This window comes from Neovison vison, chromosome 4 (assembly GCF_020171115.1).
Source record: "Neovison vison isolate M4711 chromosome 4, ASM_NN_V1, whole genome shotgun sequence".
Taxonomy (NCBI): domain Eukaryota; kingdom Metazoa; phylum Chordata; class Mammalia; order Carnivora; family Mustelidae; genus Neogale; species Neogale vison.
In genome coordinates, this window is record NC_058094.1 from 135,412,437 (window position 1) to 135,430,795 (window position 18,359).

The window sequence follows — 18,359 nt, forward strand, 5'->3', positions numbered from 1 at the left end:
AACTCGACTGATCCCTCCCACCATCTCATGCATGGACCCAGCTTCCGTTTCCGGACAGACGGCTCCAAGGCAGTACCACCCATGTGATTTGGGGCAGCACGCGTGAGGGTACCTAACATGCTACATGATCATGGCCTTCCCTTTCAGATCCCTGGAGCATCTCCTTTATGAAGCATCCCAAGGTTTCCTCTTACTCTTCAGCTTAAAAGTACCCCAACAGGTAGCAGCAAAACTAAAAAATGATGTTTGAAGTGGAAGTAAAACAAATAGTTCAGTATGATGCTGAAGGTTGCAGAGTTAGTCTTTGGGTTGAGTGGCCAATAGTAGTTACCAAAACACCCTCCTTAGCGTACTGTCCTTGTCAGCCACAAACCACAGGACAGACAGCACATGAGGATACTCCTGGATCAACTTGGATGGGTCCCCAGGCTTCTCTTGCCCTCAGAATTCTCCTCTCTGAAACACCTGCTCTCTGCCACAGCACAGCATGCTTGCCCATCCCATAAGCCAGTAACCTGCCTCGAGGTTCTTGAGGAGCTGGGCACAACAGCAATGCAAGGAACCTCTTATTTTTCACAGTTAATTAACGGTAATCACTTTCAGAGTTGATTTCTCTTGAGGCAATTAAGCACAAATCAGGAACAATTTGCATGGCTTCCATCAGTTCTGATTAAACATTTCTATAAGAATTGATGCCATATCCACAAAAAAAAAAAAAAAAAAAAAAAAAAATCCTAAACTCTGGCTTTGGTGTCAGTGCTCTTTTTCTTCCCAGGGAGCATTTTACTAGATGAGCTTAACTGGCCAGTTTAAAAGTGTGGATGTCCAAGTAAGAGGTTCCCTAAATTAATTGGATTGATAAAATACTTCCCTCAATAAAATGTCATCCCATAGCCCAAGCAATGACTAAAACTCTTCAAACGCATGAAATATTGAAAACTATGAAACGATAAAACCCCATCCATCAGTCAGCAAAGTTTTCCCCAGGGGAGGAGTCAATACTCTTTACTCAGATTCTATGTCTAGTGATTTTTGCAGAAATGTCAGAAATCTGAAAGCTCTTGGCTCTAATCGCAGATACTGTGAGCCTACCACAAGCAGGTGCACAACTAGAGATACACGGGTTCATAACAGAGAGGATCACAAACAGAAGGTCCTTACCTCTCCTCTCCGTATGCCCAAACTAATATCTCGCACAGCAGTGGTCCTCTTGAAGAAGCTTCCGTAGCTTTTACTAAGGTTGTATAGCACAAGAAGGTCTTCACTGGTTCTTCCTTTCAACACTCTTATTTGCTCTTTTTCCACGTCTATGTCCTTGGAAGATGTGACTGTGCCTTGAATGGCAGACTGACCCCTAGAAAGATGAAGTCAGAGTTAATTCACAACCGCCACCTGGAAGGGGAAGAGTCAAGAGAGACAGAAAGTTCAGAGAGTCGTTGAAACAGACGTGGGTGGCCTTGAGCCACACTGTCAGCTCTGGTCTACACACCCTACTTCCGCCACTGTGATTAATCATGAGCGAGAGTCCAGGGTGCCTGGATGGGTCAGCTGGTGAAGCAGATGACTCGGTTTCAGCTCAGGTCATTTTCTCCTGATTGTGAGTTTGAGCCCTGTGTCAGGCTCTGTGTTCAGGGAAGGGTCTGCTTCAGATTTTCTCTCTCCCTCTCCCTTGGATTTGTACTCTTTCTTGCAAATAAGTAAATAATATATTTAAGAAAAAATAACAAGCAAAGGACCACATTCATCCCCTAATGTGAAGGAAAAGACAGCAAAAGGGCGCCTGGGTGGCTCAGTGGGTTAAGTCTCTGCCTTCAGCTCAGGTCATGATCTCAGGGTCCTGGGATCGAGTCCCGCATCCAGCTCTCAGCTCAGTGGGGAGCCTGCTTCCCCCCTCTCTCTGCCTGCCTCTCTGCCTACATTGTGACCTCTCTTTCTGTCAAATAAGTAAATTAAATCTTGAAAAAAAAATAAAAAATAAAAAAAATTTTAAAAAGACAGTTCAGTGGACAGATGCCCAAATAGAGGTACTTTTCAATTTTATAAATAATAAAATCTGCCAGACTTCCGTGTGAGGTAGAAAAAGAATGTATCACAAGATTAACTGTAACAAACATTATGGTTACATAGAACACATTGGATTGTGTAAGAGGACTGTATAGAAAGTACTTTGCACAACACCGTGCATGAGAGACTTAATAAGTGTTTGCCAGGTGAATACCAATTTAATTTTCAATTCAAATTTATTTGCTCTAAATCTGAGCAGCCCCCTTTTTAGTCTTCCTTATGATTTTCAACCTAGCACATTTTGACCTTAAAGCAATTTCAATTTCCCCCTTAAACTGTAACATACCAACATTTTAATCATTAAATGGGTACAGACCACCGAGTTAAGGCTGTACCAAAATCGACTTCCTGGTTTTGCCCAGGTGATATTGTCGTGTAATATACAACCAAATTATCATGGTATCCTTGGGAGAAGCTGAGGGAAGGCTGCACAGGAACTCTGTATGAATTCTGCAATTTCTTATGAGTCTTAAACTATTTTGAGATCAAAGGGCATTTAAAATAAAATATCCACTGTTGGCTCCCGGCGTCCTAGGTCCTTTCCCTGTGTTGTTTTTTCTGTGCCTAAAATCATCTTTGAACAAATACAGAATCTATTGAACACACAACCTAGGAGACAAGAGAATACAGCTAGCTACTTGGAAGTATGTATTACACGGAACCATTCACACAACATTCAAAAGCATGAGATACACATCACTGGAGATAAAAACAAGATCTGTGGGAAATTACAGAAGTTGGTACTCCAAGATCATTATGTCAGCATGAGAGTGCTCTGTCATATTTATATTCTGTATTGGGAACAAGGATTATACGGTAGATTGGAATTGTATAACCTAGGCTAAATGTGGACTTCATGTATTGTATAGAAAGATTGATTGATTGATTTATATGGGGGGAGGGGCAGCAGGAGATGGAGAGAGAGTCTCAAGCAGACATCCTGCTGAGCTCAGAGCCCAACATGGGGCTCGATCCCATGACCCCGAGATCACGACCTGAGCCGAAATCAAGAGTTGGCCGCTTAACTGACTGAGCCATCCAGGCACCCCTGAACTTAATGTAGTTTAGTGAATAAAACATAATGGTTTTTAATGTGTTTAAAAACAAAAAACAAAACAAGAACAGTGGTTATGTCCAGAGTGGCTAATGGAACGGGTCACGAAGGCAGTGACAGTGTTTGCTCTCTCTTCAGTTTGTGAAAAGTCATCCAAATTCTCCCTTTTCAGCGTGGTGGTTTCTTACCCCTTTTCTGCTGCAGGCGTGTCCCTGGACCCTTCTGCTGGCCTGGCCTTTCGCTGTCCTTTTCTGACTCAAAGAGGGGAGAGTCCTTCTTCCTCCCTGTCTCCGAGACCCATGCCCAGGTCCCCCCTTCAGCAGCTCTGACCCTGTCCTCACTGGGAGCACCTGGGAAGCTTTACGGGTCCCCCCTCAAGCTCATCCCCAGAGTTTCTGATCTCAGGGTTCCAGGTGGGGAGGAGGCAGGAAAGTGTATCTGTTTAAAGTGGATGTGGGACAGTGGCCCCAGGTCACTTCTCGTTGGCCACCTCACAGCCCAACACACAGGGCTCCAAAATGCGCCACTGCACCCTCTTCCAGCTGACTAGTACAAAACCAGTGACTCCATGACAGAGGAAGGAGACGCCCGGGCTCCAGAGAGTCCAAATGCCCAACGGCAGCAGAGAAGTTCTCCCGGGCCACCTGCCTGCTCGCACCTGGCAGCAGCTCCAGACTGGAGAGAAGAGGGGAAAACGGTCCCAAATGCCCCCGGGCTGCCTGGTGTTGAGCCAGGGCTCAGGTTCTCACGGAGATGTGGCTTCTCAGCAGACAACCAAAGGCCAGCAGCGGACGCAGTTCAGGACCTCAGCAAGCCCAGCAGACAGCCAGGAGGAGGTGGCTGCCCCTGCTCATGGACACTGCTGGCCCAGGTCGGGGTGGGGGATGGGGGGGAATGGGGGCGACAGGCACTAACTCTCCCAGGTGCTGGGGGCGGCGTCTTCCCATCCGCGCACGATTCAACACCAGTGCACGGTACTCCACATGCGGCGGAGCGGATGGTCAGGCACAACAGAGTGACACATAAACACTAGAAAGCCACACTGGAGCAGAGAGAGAAAGGCCATGACAGGAAGGCTGAGAAGGCATGGGGGGGGGGCCCTGGGAGGTGGGGAGCAGCACGAGGTGGGTGCTGCAGGGCAGGAGATCAGTCCCGCCAGAACCCCCGACTGAGCAGACCACCAGAAGCAAATGACACCCATGGGGGTCGAGGGGGAGGTCATGGAGAGCTTCACAGGGCATCACATGCCCGACTCAAGGGGGCCTGGCTAAGAACCTTGGGGTTTCTTGTTTAGGCAATGATTAGTGATCTGGTCAGACGTGGACTTTATTTTTTTCTTTTTTAAGATTTTCTGTTTATTTGAGAGAGAGAAAGAGCACCGAGGGGAGCAACCGAGGGAGAAGGAGAAGCAGGCTCCCTACTGAGCAGGGAGGCCAACGCGGGTCTCAATCCCAGGACCACGACCTGAGCCGAAGGCAGACGGTTCACCTATGGAGCCCCCCAGAGACCCCCAGGTGAGGACTTAAAAAACAAATTAATTTAGCAAGGAGGTCGCTGTATGGTCCCCAGTAAGGAGGCAGCAGGCAGCGAGCGTCCCAATCAGATCACCCGCACCTCCATGCAAGCCTCCTCCCTGACAAGTAACAATAAATATTGATGACCCCCTGTGGAGAGCAAAGGCATTACTCTAAAATACCATGGAACGCAGGCTCTGCCAAGTAGGAAAGGGAGTTTGCTCTTTCAAAAAGAAGTCCTCTGATGGTCCCGGAGAGAACGGGGCACCCTGAAATCCACCCAAGGTGATTCTACAGTGTAGGTTTTAAAACAGATTAAACTCATGAGGGGCAATCATGGAACCAATTATGCTTGAAAGGCACTCAGAATTCTCTTCCACATTCAGTCAGACACTGGAAATCTGGGGCCAGAGGGATCGGGGCCAATTCAAGAAAGCTTCGGGATGGATAGTCAAGGCAGCTCAAGGCTCTAGCAGATTGAAAGGAATTCTGCAGGAAGCATGTCGTGAAATGACGGACGGGAACAATTCTACAAAGACATCGCCACAAAATAGTCACAATGTGTCCACAGTTCTTAACAGCTTCTCCAATGACATGGTCCTAATTAGTAATTTCTTCATGAAGGGTCCGTCTCAGAGATGAATCTAGAGACACATGCGGCTCTTGGAAAGACCAAGGCAACGGATGGGGGCCTGGTGGGTCACAGGAAGACACAGACACTGTGAGGGGACACAGCAAAACACATTTCCTCCCTGTGTGTCTGTCCTGACATTACCTGACAATGCTCGAGACACCTGCACAAAGTCGCCTTAAATCCCACTTAGGGGGCGCCTGGGTGGCTCAGTGGGTTAAGCCACTGCCTTCGGCTCAGGTCATGATCTCGGGGTCTTGGGATCGAGTCCCGCATTGGGCTCTCTGCTCAGCTGGGAGCCTGCTTCCCTCTCTCTCTGCCTGCCTCTCCATCTACTTGTGATTTCTCTCTGTCAAATAAATACATAAAATCTTTAAAAAAAAAAAAAAGAAATCCCACTTAGGATAACAGAGATTGTGTGTGTGTGTGTGTGTGTGTGTGTGTGTAGATGGGCCACATTATGGACCTACAAATATATACACATTAACAAAAACATAATATATATATGTTATATGAAGTTATGTACTTATATGTGGGATATATATAAATGTTAGTATTAACTAATAATACATGTGTGTGTGTGTGTGTGTATTACACACACACACATCTCCCTGTGCTACTTGAAGTTCGTCACTGAACAAAGAGAACACAGCATTAATGACAATAGACAGGATCTGGCAAAGGGCAAGTTCTTATCAGTGCTGACCTTCCGTCCAGTCCTGATGTTACAAGTTTAAGTCATTTAGCCATAAAAATAAATTATGTGAGGGGCGCCTGGGTGGCTCTGTCGGTTAAGCATAGGCCTTCAGCTCAGGTCATGATCCCGGAGTCTTGGGATCAAGTCCCACATCAGGCTCCCTGCTTAGCGGGGAGGCTGCTTCTCTCTCTGTCCCTCACTCTGGTCATGCTCTCTCTCTCAAATAAATAACTAAAATCTTCAAAAAATTAATTAATCAATTAACTTTGTTATGGTATCAACTAAACTTGCCCTAGATGCTACAATCAAAGTAAGACGGGATTTAATCACAGGGAAAAATTAATAATTAGAGCAATTATATCACAGGTCAGCACTTCATCTTTTTAGATATTCTCCTTCATAGAGTGGGTGACTCATGTCAATGAAAAAAGGAAAAAAGAAAGGAAAAAGAAGCAAAAGCAACATAGAATCAGGATCATCACTCATCTGCATGGCATATCACACAGATCGGACACATTTGTTGTCTTGTGCTCTCTGGGATGGAGCTTTCTCTCCTTCTTTGTGGAGCAGCTGGTGCCCTCCCAGGCTGAGCCCCGCAGGACATACCGTGGCCGCTGCAGAAGGTCCCAGTGCAGCACAATCCTCAAGAGGAGAAACACTGTGCCTTGCAAGGCCAGCTGTACAAAGATCCAGCCCAGGAAGTTCATCTCAAAGGGGCTCACGTAGGAGTCGATGCCGAAGTTGTGGGTCAAGTCGTATTTGATCTGATTGTAACAGAGTTCTATGAGTCCCTGTCCCAGGCAGAACTGAGGGAAAATGGTGAAGACCCACTTGAGGACGTCGTAGATGTTCTGTAAATTCTGTACAGTGAGAGAAAGGGGAAATAAATCAACCTGAAGTCTCTCTCCCTTGCTGTCCTCCTGTCACAGCCACTCAGTGACAGGCACAGATGGCCATCAAACCTAAGAGGATCGTTGTCAAGACTCAGGTCTGGTGGTTTTGCCTTCTGGGTGGTGGACGTGCTTGGGAGCCCTCATCTGCTTCTTCCTTCTGAGTTCGGCTATTGGCCGGGCATGCCTATCCCGAGCCTGTCCCACAGCTGTGCTGTGCTTTGGAAACGCATAACTAGTGCTCCTCCCAGGTTCACACAGGGAGGGGAATTCTGTCTCCTGACGCCTCACACCCAAAGCCTCTCCCGCACCTGATTCAGGTGAGACCTCGGTAAAGACTTTCAAGTTGAAGCTAGGATAAGGCAAGACTTCTGGGGCTGTTGGGATGGACTGCATGTATTTTCCTGCAAGAAGGACACGCGTCGGGGGTAGTGCGTAATGAAATGTTATGGACTGAATGTTTATGGCTCCCAAATTCACAGGTGCAGCCCTGACCCCCAGTGCGATGGTATGCGGAGGTGGGACCTTAGGGAGATGATTGAGGTCAGGAAAACAGAGCCCCCACCATGGGGTCAATGCCCTCCTGGGAAGAGTTAGAGACACAAGAGCTTGAAGTCATCTCTAAGCCAGGAAGCAGGTCCTACGGAGGAGCTGACTCTACAGGCACCTTGAGATCTCAGATGCACAGCATCAGCTTGTCAGGCCCCCCAGCCTGTGGCAGGTGTTACAACAGCCCAGGTAAGACATACAGGGAACATCCCAAGTCACGGGCCGAGGAGTGTTCGAACAAGCAGACAGTACTAGGAGCTGTCACTGATACCATGGAAGGTGCCTAGTATGAAATTAGCATATAGTAAATGTTGAATGTATGTAGCTGTCTCCGTGAAACATGTTACGATCGAGTGTTATGACAAGGACAAGGACGAATAAGAAAGCAGATGGAAAAAGAGAGCATGCACAGAAAATAAACATATACAAGACAGCCTGCATATGTTTGGGCAATATCATTTTTAATTTAAATGTATATAAAAATTCAACATCTCCCATAGAATTTGCTTTTTTTTTTTTTAACCATCTGGTGTTTTAGGAACGTTCGCTTTATTTTACAAGGAGATGAGAATTGTTCCCATGTTAATCATCGTCTGCCAGAACTTTCTGGAAAGTATCATGTGTTTGTACCTTGATGGAGCATCACTGCATTTTACTCCCCCCAATAAACGTGCAGAGTGTTGAGAGGTGAACCCAGCGACCATGCAAGAAACAGCCTCAAGCAGCTGATGAATGTGTTCAGGTCACTTAGTGGTAGGACTGGGACACAACCCTGATCTTTCTGGCCCAAGGAATAAAATCCCTCCACCCAGGAACACAGCCCATGGAGAAAATTCATGGCAAAGGGGTCCTTTGAGCTGACATTTAGACAGGGTGTAGCTAAGCGTGGAACCGCAGCTGCTTGGCAAGGCTATAGAAATATCAAGAATTAGGCTCAGGGCGCCCAGGGGCTCAGTCAGTTAAATGTCTGCCTTCGGCTCAGGTCATGATCTCAGGGTCCTGGGATGGAGTCCTGCATTGGGCTCCCTGCTCAGCGGGGAGCCTGCTTGTCCCTCTTCCTCTACCTTTCCCCCTGCTGGTGCTCTCTCTCACTCACTCTCTGTCAAATAAATAAATAAAATTTTTAAAAAAATAATGAGGCTCGCTGTTTTACAGTCCTTCTCTCTCTGTTCAAACAAGTTCATCTGAAGAGTAGTATTTATAAGGAGCTAAGGCATCATGAGGAATACATTATAAAACACGACACAGGATATGCCGTATCACAAATACTAAGGAAAAATTTACAAAATCATCGATTATATATTTCATCCTAGACAACGTCCAGTTTTCCCTTATGATGCAAAGGGACAGCTTGACTTATGGAAATACAGTCTTAAATAACGTGATTTGGGAGCGACAAAGATTCAACAAAGGGGCATGAATTGTTCCATTATGGCCGATTGTCTTTGGCATACAGACACAAAGAAAACACGTACGCTTCCTCTGATTCTTCCCTTAGCTCTTCTCCTGTCTACCATCTTTAAGGATTGCAACCAGTCTTAGAGGGGCTTATCAATCCCAGTTTTTACAAAACTGTGCCCATCCCTGAGTCAAATAATGTGCCACGTGACAGCAGCTTCTCTCCCTGGTTATAATGTAGCAACAGTAGAGCAGGACAGCTTCTGACTCAGGAGCTGGGACCTAAGGAACAGACATAATCATGACGAGGACTTTAAATCTGCCTTAAGGGAATCACAGCTGTCCCTACTGCAACGAGAACAGAGCCGCCCACTACACCTGAACACAAAGGTAGCATACGACAGGACGTGACTGCACAAATTCAGGGAATAACAATCCATAAGTGTCCAATCTAGGATAACTGTGAACTGATGAAGTGTGCAAAAAAAGAAATTACTGGAACTATGAGCTACTGCCCTCCGGACATTCCTCTACCCAGCCACGCCCCACCCCACCCCTGCCAACCAGGAGATCCTCACTGGTGGGAAACGAAGGTGTTTGAGATGGCAGGTAAGAACCCAAAATGCATTTTCTATAGACGTTAGCTTAAAAAATTGTGATTTGCTAAAAATTAAATTGACCTGATGAACAGCACAGTTTGGACACACAACGGTTAATCCTGGTCTCCTGGCTCACGCAGCTGATCTGAGAACCTAGTCACCCTTGACTGATTCCATAAGAATATATTTATCGGTCCACAGCTTACGCATGAAGATCTGAAATTACCCATTGCGACACTGGGTTTCTTCAGCAAACACCACCAAAATAAAGGGCAAAGGAAAAGAGAGACCTTAGCAAATGATAAAATGTCTCTTTTTATTTGTGAACAACTGAGCCTGACCCCTTTTGTAACCGGACGCGGACGTCAGAGCTGGCCTGTCACGGCACAGAGCCTCCGGGCTGGTCTCCCCTCCTGGTCCCATTGATTCCTCCTTTTGCTTTTGTCCTGTGATCCTGCCCCCTCGAGCTTCGTCTTTCGCACTGGAGGGAGTGTCCATCTGCCCTAGTCTGCCCCCTCTTCTCAGCTTAGGTCACCAGGACACCCTGCATGACCCATGCCCTCTCGGGGATCCGTGGGGCTGGGAGGGAACACGTGCGCGGTCTCGGCTACCTCCATGTCCTCCTCAAGCGGACGCCCCGTAACTGTATCGGGGTTTCCTACTTATCAGCCAGACACGTTAACACAGACTCGTGACAACACCAGCTCTGCAAAAATCACCAAAACAGATTGCTTTCTTCCCTGAATGCACAATGAATATTTCCGTACTTAATGTCTCCATGCCAATGTAGGCCACGACCCCCCAAAAACAGTATGAGCCATGCTGGAGAGTGGACAGTCTGCACAAGCCCAGGGCAGAGCAAGAGAGCCTGCCCCATGAGCAGGCATCCATCCATCCCCGACTCACCTGTGATGGGCCAGGAGCACCGGGAGGGCTGGCCCTTTCTCAGGCCACCTTCTCCACCCGTGAGTCAATCAAACACCGGGACGACAGAGGGACTGGGGTCCAGGCAGACAACAGGGAGTCAGAAGGGACAGTGGTCTGCGCTGAGAGCAGAGAGCAGGGATGAAAAGGACAGAAAGCAGAGGACAGAGGGCAACGCAAAACTCCAATGTCTGTCCCCAGAGGTAGCGCAGGGGAGGCTGGGGAGGGGTAAAATAGACAAGACCCAGGGGGGCTTCAGGGGGAGGAGGGAGGTGGGAGGAGCATGGCAGGGACACAGCTAGATCTGGCTTGACAGAGATGCCTGCTGGGGGTCGCCTCCCAAAAGTGACTCGCCAGTGTGAACACCCGTTGGAGACAGGGTTCCTGGAGAGGGGTTCCCTCACCCTCCCCGGGGGAGACGGAGCCCCTTCTCAGGGCAGCCCTCTGCTGTGACACTCTGAACGTAGCAGATCTGGGTATGTTCCAGGGGTCAGAGAGCGTGCTCGGCCCCAGCAGCCAATCCCACCCTGCAGCACAGGATCCCAGACAGAGGGATCGGACCCTTACTCCTGTGACACCTGGACACCCATCCGTCCTTGCGACCGTGGATCAGGAACCCATTAACAAACAAGGTCTGAGGTCAAACAGAGGTCTGGGCTCTGCTCTCATAACAGTCCCAGTGTTTGCATGCCTCAGGGGTGGCTTCTCTATCTGGGGGCTAGAGACCATGGACAGCGACTCATTTCCCTTTACCTCCAGCCAGAGGAGCAGCAGAAGGGGCACGAGGCAGCACTCCCCGCTGCCCTGAGAGGCGTGGCTGGAGCCCACTGACCTGAGCCTTGGAGACGATGGCCAGCAGCCGGGGCATGGTGGTCATCAGCATGGTGCAGAGCCCAAAGATGAAGTTCACGGACACATAGGAGATGAAAGCCACGTCCGAACTGGGGAAGATCCGGGACATCAGATACATCCACGGGAGAGTTGCGTATCTACAGAGTAAAGGGAAGAGTCACGTTTGTCTTCCTGTCACGTGTCTTGGGACAAGGATGGAAGCAGAGATGAGTCTCGTTGGCTGGGTCTTCTTCCCTCCCACAGGGAACAGAATCCCATTTTTACAACAAATCCCATGGTGTTTCCTGAAAACAGAGCACATTTGGGGAGCTCCAGGGAGCCCTGGGGACCAAGGCAGCAGCCCTGGGGAAGGTCAACCGCCAGGCCACATGGGTACCTGCCCCTGGAGCTCCGTGAGCTGGAGGAAGTTGTGGACGTCCCCGCCACCCCTCCCCCTAGGGACAAGCCCGGCTCTGGCTTCTTTGCTTCTTTGCACAGAGTTCCTAGGTGTGGAAGGAGAATCCAAAGCTGTCAAGAAGGGAAATCAGCAGAGCTCTGTAGAAAAAGAAGGCATGAAGTGCTCCTGGGTGGCTCAGTCGGTTAAGCGTCCAACTCTTGACTCAGGCTCAGGTCATGACCTCGGGGTCATGGGATGGAGCCCTGGGTCAGGTTCTGCTCTCAGTGTGGAGTCTGCTTGAGATTCCTTCTGTCCTTCTGTCCTTCCTCCATGCTTTCTTTCTCTCTCTCTCAAATAAATAAATTTAAAAAAAAAAGAAAAGAAAAGAAAAAAAGAAGGCTTGGAGGTAAAACTGGAAAGCTTTCTTCTCAGTGTCCTCTCCGTGTTGGGCACTGTGCTGTGGGACTCCACGATGAGCCCACGTCTTCCTCCCTCTCCAGCAGCCTGGGAGGCAGGTGTATGGTCCCATGATAGAGATGGGAAGGGGTCACAAAGTCAGGAGACCCAGATGGAGGCTCTGCCACTGACAGCAGGTGAAGCTGACCACAGGATTCATTTGCGTGTGGCTGCAAAGCTGGGGAGCAAGGGGTCTGACCTTCAAGGCAGCCCATACCCATGTCTGATGGCACTGGGTTCTAAGAAACATACCCGCACACCTCTCTTCCTCCATACCCTGGAGCTGAGCTGCATCCCTGGCTCACCTCCCACGATGTCTGTCACAGAAGCACGCGCCCCATTCAAGGGCACGGGTCTGGGAGTCATGGCTCCAAATATCAGCGGACAAGTCACTCACTGTAAACCGCAGCCTTTGTCCCACATCCTCATGTGCAGCCTGGAGGCAGACGTGCCACTGCATTCCTAGCATGACTCGGCAGCTGCACCTGAAATCCCTCAGCACCTCCTGAAAGCCCGGGTTCCCTTCTTTGTTCGCTGGTTTCACAACGTACGGGACTCCAAGCAGTGGGACACGGGTCTGGCCCTCGAGGTGGGCTGCTATCTTCCTCTAGTTCCTTCTTCTATCTGAACCCGTGGCATCAGAATGAGTCCTTGGGTCAAAGGATTCATCCTCAGAGTTCCGAAAATACCATACGTAGAACTATCACACATAAAATCATACGCTGGTTTGGAAACTCGCCTCAACAAAAATCTGCCTGGTAACGTGAGCATGATGGAAATTGTCATTAAATAATTAAATTAATTACCCAAGAGGTAGGTCATGACTCCTTGGTGCTTTGAAGGGTCCAGCCTGCACCTGAAGAAAAGCCCTGCAGGGAGAAATCGGACCCCACGCCTTTACTGTCCCTTCTGGGGCAGAAGTCAAGTGCATCCTCCCTCACGCACCTGCCAGGACAACTGGCTGAAGCAACAGCATTCCAAGTGGTCCTTGACACAGAAACATGAACGCCAGCCGTCTGTGAGCCCGGGCTTGGGGCAGCTATCCCTGCCATGAAACGCCCTCTCAGAGTGACCCCAAAATCTCTTAACACCGCCGATCCTAACTCTATCTTCTGGAGCAGTCTGTGACCAGTCACTTTTCTTTCCATAGGACAGCTCTTGAGGTAGCTGACGGTAAACACCGCGGTCCTCTTAGGTCTCCAGCACAAAAGACCAGGTGTCCCTTGCTTCCGTACAGGACACAGTGTCCAACCAAGTCTCTCCTTTAAACCTCACAATGGGGGGCTCAGGCGTTTGGGGTAGGGACACCCGACCAGGTGTGTGATGCGGCGAGGCGGGCACCAAGCACAGCAGGATGTTGCCTCATAGACAGGAGGGCCGTCCAGGAATGGGGCAGCTTCCTGTCCCACTCGGAAGCCCCGTCTCCCGTCGGAACAAGAGGGACCCACCAAAGAAGACTCGTCCAGCCCCGCTGCACTCTGTTCACGGTCACTATTTTGTTACTCACTAGGGAGAGCTCCGATGCCAGGTCCTGTCACTGAGATGCTGGACCAGTGGATCGGAGTGTCATGTCTTTAAGCAAAGGAGGCATCAGCCACAGGGCCACAGACTGACCAGACCTGCCACCAGCCACACCTGCCGCATCAGGGGACAGTCTTCGCGCGCGGTTCTCTGCCAGCTGTGCGGCCGTCTTTTTTTTTTTTTTTTTTTTTTTTCCTATATATTCATTAGTCACCTTTCAAATACTTGGTTCAAATCAACATATTAACAGCTCCACGATCCCTACCTTTTTTTTTTCATTTTTTTTAAGTAACAAGTTAAATGGGGCAGGGGCAGCGGGGGGCACTTGGGTGGCTTAGTCCAGTCAGCGTCCGACTTTTGGTTTCAGCTCAGGTCCTGATCTCAGGGTCCTGGGATCGAGTCCCACATTGGGCTCCACGTTCAGCAGGGAACCTGCTTCTTTCTTTGCCCCTCCCCCGGCTCATGCTCTCTCCCATTCTCTCTCTTTCTCAAATACATAAAATCTTTAAAAAAGAAAAAAAAGTATGCTCCTAGGGCATAATTTATCTTTTAGTGATATCTACAGTGGTTTCTAACACTCTCTACTTTCATTAAAACGCAATGTAATATTTATTTACTTACTGGCTAGTGGCATGCTGTTCACTGTCCTTCCAGAATTTGTGTGGGTTTCTTCCTTTTGAAAGCTGGCCCCTCCCCCAGTGAGTGAATTTTCTAGGACCTGGATCAGGACTCTGCAGCCTAGCCCTCACAAGCCTTAAGCACCAAATAATCACCTAATACATTCCTGCGGCTTCAATGATTCTAGAAGCTAGCTTCTCTTTTCTTTCTGACATTCCTTTCCTCTTTTTGATACTAATTCTCCTCACCTTCTAGCTAAAATATCAAGTTTTCTTGGCTAGAGAGAGCAGGAATATTTAGAAGAAAAAAAAGACAATTGTCACTGGGGCATTTTTTCCCTATCATCTCTATGCCCTTGTCCAAACCCTAATTTCTTTGGATTCCAAATCCCGTTTAATTCCAAGTCCCTTTTCATGCCTGTAACGTCTTCAGGTTGCAGGCACTCTGGGGGCTGCCTTCCCGAGACTGTCCTTGGGGTCCCTGCGCCTCCCTCCTTGGGGACGGAGGGGTCAGCAGATGTACCTGCCTCCCTGGGCACAGGGGACAGCAATGCCCATGCAGTGTCGGGTGCCGGGCAGGGCCCAGTGAGGGGAGAACCACCGTGTCAATGGGAACAACACGTGGCCCTGGGCTGTGGCTCTGTGATTCCAGCCGGCCACCCCTGGGCCCTTCTTCACTGGGACACTGTGGCACCCATCCGCTGTTTTCAGACCCCTCGGTCCATCTGACGGAAGGATTCTTGCTTGAAGATACAACTTCGGGCTGGCCCAGGCTGTCAGTCAAGGGATCTGTGAATCTCCTGATTTCTTCAGAACATGCCATGGCCGCATACATGACCAGAAGTCTGGGCTTCACCCAGACTCCCAAAGGTGTGCACGAGCCAAACAACCTTCAGGACCCCTCCTCAGAACACATCTCTATCCATTAGTCTTTGTCTGCTCTCTTCCTTCAGACTGAACGAGCTGTGCTTTCGTGAGTTCACGGATGGGGCACAGTGAGTCTGTTCCACGACACCATCAGCAGCCACGACGCCGGGCGCTCAGCTGGATCCACGCACGGAAACCAGACCGTCTCATGAGAAGCAGGAACCCGAGCACGCGGCCCTTTATACCCGGGAAACTAAATTTCCAACTGAGCACAGTAGACCGTGCAAACACAAGCATTCGTAGCTCTGGACATAATATCCTCTGCACAGCAACACAGCTCTCGTAGCAACAATGTAGCCGAGAGTCATTAAACGGGACCTGTCACCACGCACTGTGAGGTCTGTACGAACTACCGAACTGAACAGAGCTGACACGCCACACAGAACACGGTGGGGTCTGCAGGGGGTCATGACTCTTCCCAAGGCCACAGAGTTTGTGAATGGCCATATCACGGTTCCCACAAAGGTCTGTCTGTCTGTCCTGTCTGTCTATCCCCTTCCACCCAGCCATCCGGCCATCTAATAATAACACACGCGCCTTCGTATTAAATCCTGTTCCCTAGTTCAATGTTTGGGGTCACTGACATCACCCGGAGCTGCGTCAAAATCATTTTACTTGTCCCCTTTGGCCTCAATAAAGCAGAATGCGGGTTTTCAAAAATTATCCACCTCGCATTATAATAAATCAGTGGTTCGTTATCTTCTCTCCTCCTGGCAAGTCTCTCTCCCATGCTCAGCCTAGATAGAGAGATAGTTTTGATACCAAGTGTATACAATATGGGGACCACTGGCAATGAGCCTGCTCAGTGTGTTTGAAAATGAGAAGCGGGCACAGCGACTTCTCAGCCTTTGCTGTTTTTTCCCCGGAGAAAAGCGACAGCAGCAACGATACGGCAGCCTTCTGGACCACCACGGTCACAGGAGAGCAGAGACACGCCAGGCGCAGGGCTCTCTTCTGAAAGGCAATTTTGGAGCTAACGGGATTGCATGTGTGAGCTCCAGATGAAGCCGGCACTTCAGGACAGCCCAGAATCCGCTTGTCCCACCCGTGCCCGGGGTGGAGCGGCGGTGGGGGGTGGGGGTGGGGGGGTTGATTCCTCAAGGCACCAGCCCGCACCACCTCCATCCTCACCCCACCACCCGCCCTCCTCGGCGGGGCGCTCTCCACCTGCTCTGGAGGGTCCGCGGCGCGGCTCCCGCACAAGCCACATAATTGCTTGCAGAGAGAGAAAATCATGCAGCCGGCGGCAGGTTCAAAGCCATCCCAGGGCGGGGTTCTCTTCCAGAAAACAAACCGTAATTCTGCAGCCGTGTTTCTCATCACATACCCGAAAAGCACCAGCAGGAGGGCCGTGGCTGCCAAGTTCTCGCGGAAAGTAAACGCTGTTAACTGGAAGGCGACGATGATGGTGACACACAGGCTCACGGAAACCAAGTAGAAGACCTGGGGGACAAGGAACAAGGGGGTGGTATCCCACATCCACTTCGGCTAGTTTGCAGATGAAACACAGGCAGCAGTGGAGGCCCAGCTCTGCCTGGGCTGTGTCCCCTCTCCCCCACGCATCCGCTGAACCCCCAGACCTCAGAATGGGACTGGGTCTGGAGACGCACCTCTGAAGGGGTCAAGGAGGGTAAACGAGGTCCCCAGAGCAGCCCTGATTCAACAGGCCCGGCATCCTTGGGAGAGGAGGACAGCAGGACACAGACACACACGAGGACACGGGGAAGACATGCCAGCCACACGCCCAGGGCAGAGGCCTGGGGAGGAAGTGGTTCTGCCACGCCAGGATCTGGGATATCCAGTCCCCTGGCACTGGGAGGGATAGACGTCAGCGGTTCAAGCTGCCCGTCTGCCATGTGTCCTGAGGGCCGCACTGGGAAACCACTCCGACCACCATTCCCCACCTTCCCATCTTCCAGGAGACGAGGCCTCTGGGCACACCTGTACTCAAGGACAGGCTCCTCACCTGCCTTCTGACCCTCGCTGGGTGCTCTCCTCAGGGCTCCCACACCCCCGCCACTCTCCTCCTGGGGCCTCTCTCGGAGCCCCTCCTCATGTAGACTCCATGGGAGCCCATTCCTGAACCCCTGGTCTAAGTCCTGCTTCCTCTTGTGAGAATACAAGTTCCAGGGGCAGAGAACGTCTCTGCCTTGCTCCCTGTTTTAGTCCCTGCACCGCGGGCACACCTTGCCCTGAGCAGACCCTCAAACATATCTCTTAAATGAGCAGTCATCCAGAAATGATTAGACAAAGATGAAAACACGGTCAACCAGGAAAGAGATAATCCTCCCCCTCCCCCCCTTATAACCTCAGGCAGGAATCACAGGAATGAAAGAATCATAAAGTCTGGACTGCTAAAAAAAGGGAGACTGGTTGGGGCCTGGGAGACTCTGGGTCCCCCCTACCTGGGGGTCCTAGAAACTGGCCCCCACCTCTTACTATCTTGAACCCCCTTTTTCCCTCCCCAGGGCAAGCTGGGTCCCTACACGCCATAACACAGAAGGTGTGGCGGCGCAGGACACCGACGTACTGATGAGGACAGATGATTGCTTTCCTACAATGTGGACAACTCAAAGCAGCCACGGAAGTAGCCATTGACCTTGATCCCTGTTAAATGTCTGCAAGTGCAGGGAATAGAGGCCACTGCTATTGTCCTCCGAAAAACGAAGACAATAGCCCTGGAAAGCGGCACCCCTGCAGAACGGGCCAGGCTGCGGTCCCCCTGGAGGGGACCGGCAGGTCAGCTCGGAGGGCCTTCACCCTCTCCCGTCCCACCCCTGTGAACAGAGTGTAGTTAATGTGATTACCGTGTCACCCTCCCGAGGAGAAACTCTGCATGTCTGGGCAGGTCCCTGAGCTCCCAGAGCTCCAGGGAGGGCATGGCTGGTCCATCCTTTGTCTTACAAAGCCAACCTTAATGATAGACGGAGACTCAGCCAGACCAGGTCTTAGCAGTGAAGTGATACCTTCTCCTGTGGACAGCGGGAGGCGCCGCTTCCTACACGCACACACGCATGCTCACACACGCACGCTCACACACACAGATTGGCAGCACGCAGGCCCCCGGGACGTCGTCCCCTAGTCCTACCATGTCATACAGGAAGTTGGTGAGCCAGTACGTCCTGTAGCCCAGGCCGCTGAGGTGCTGCAGCCTCTTGGCTCCGATCACCCTGTCCCTCACCACGGAGCTCGCGATGGACGCAGACAGGATGGAGAACCCCAGCACGATGCAGAGCGCAACGCCACATTGGCGGATGCTCTCCAGGCTGCGGACAAGACAGAACAGCGCG

The 18,359-nt window shown here is 50.4% G+C and overlaps 1 protein-coding gene across 1 annotated transcript in view; it reads right to left on the reverse strand.

Moving 5' to 3' along the window:
* Positions 1–18,359, reverse strand: part of ABCA13 (ATP binding cassette subfamily A member 13) — a 330,719-nt gene that overhangs the window by 62,617 nt on the left and 249,743 nt on the right. Inside the window, exons 51-55 of the mRNA XM_044246994.1 lie at positions 18,158–18,335; positions 16,397–16,512; positions 11,153–11,309; positions 6,567–6,820; positions 1,162–1,354 (exon numbers count right to left, since the gene is read on the reverse strand). Coding sequence (XP_044102929.1) covers positions 1,162–1,354; positions 6,567–6,820; positions 11,153–11,309; positions 16,397–16,512; positions 18,158–18,335 — 898 coding nt within the window. The remainder of the gene's footprint in view (positions 1–1,161; positions 1,355–6,566; positions 6,821–11,152; positions 11,310–16,396; positions 16,513–18,157; positions 18,336–18,359) is intronic.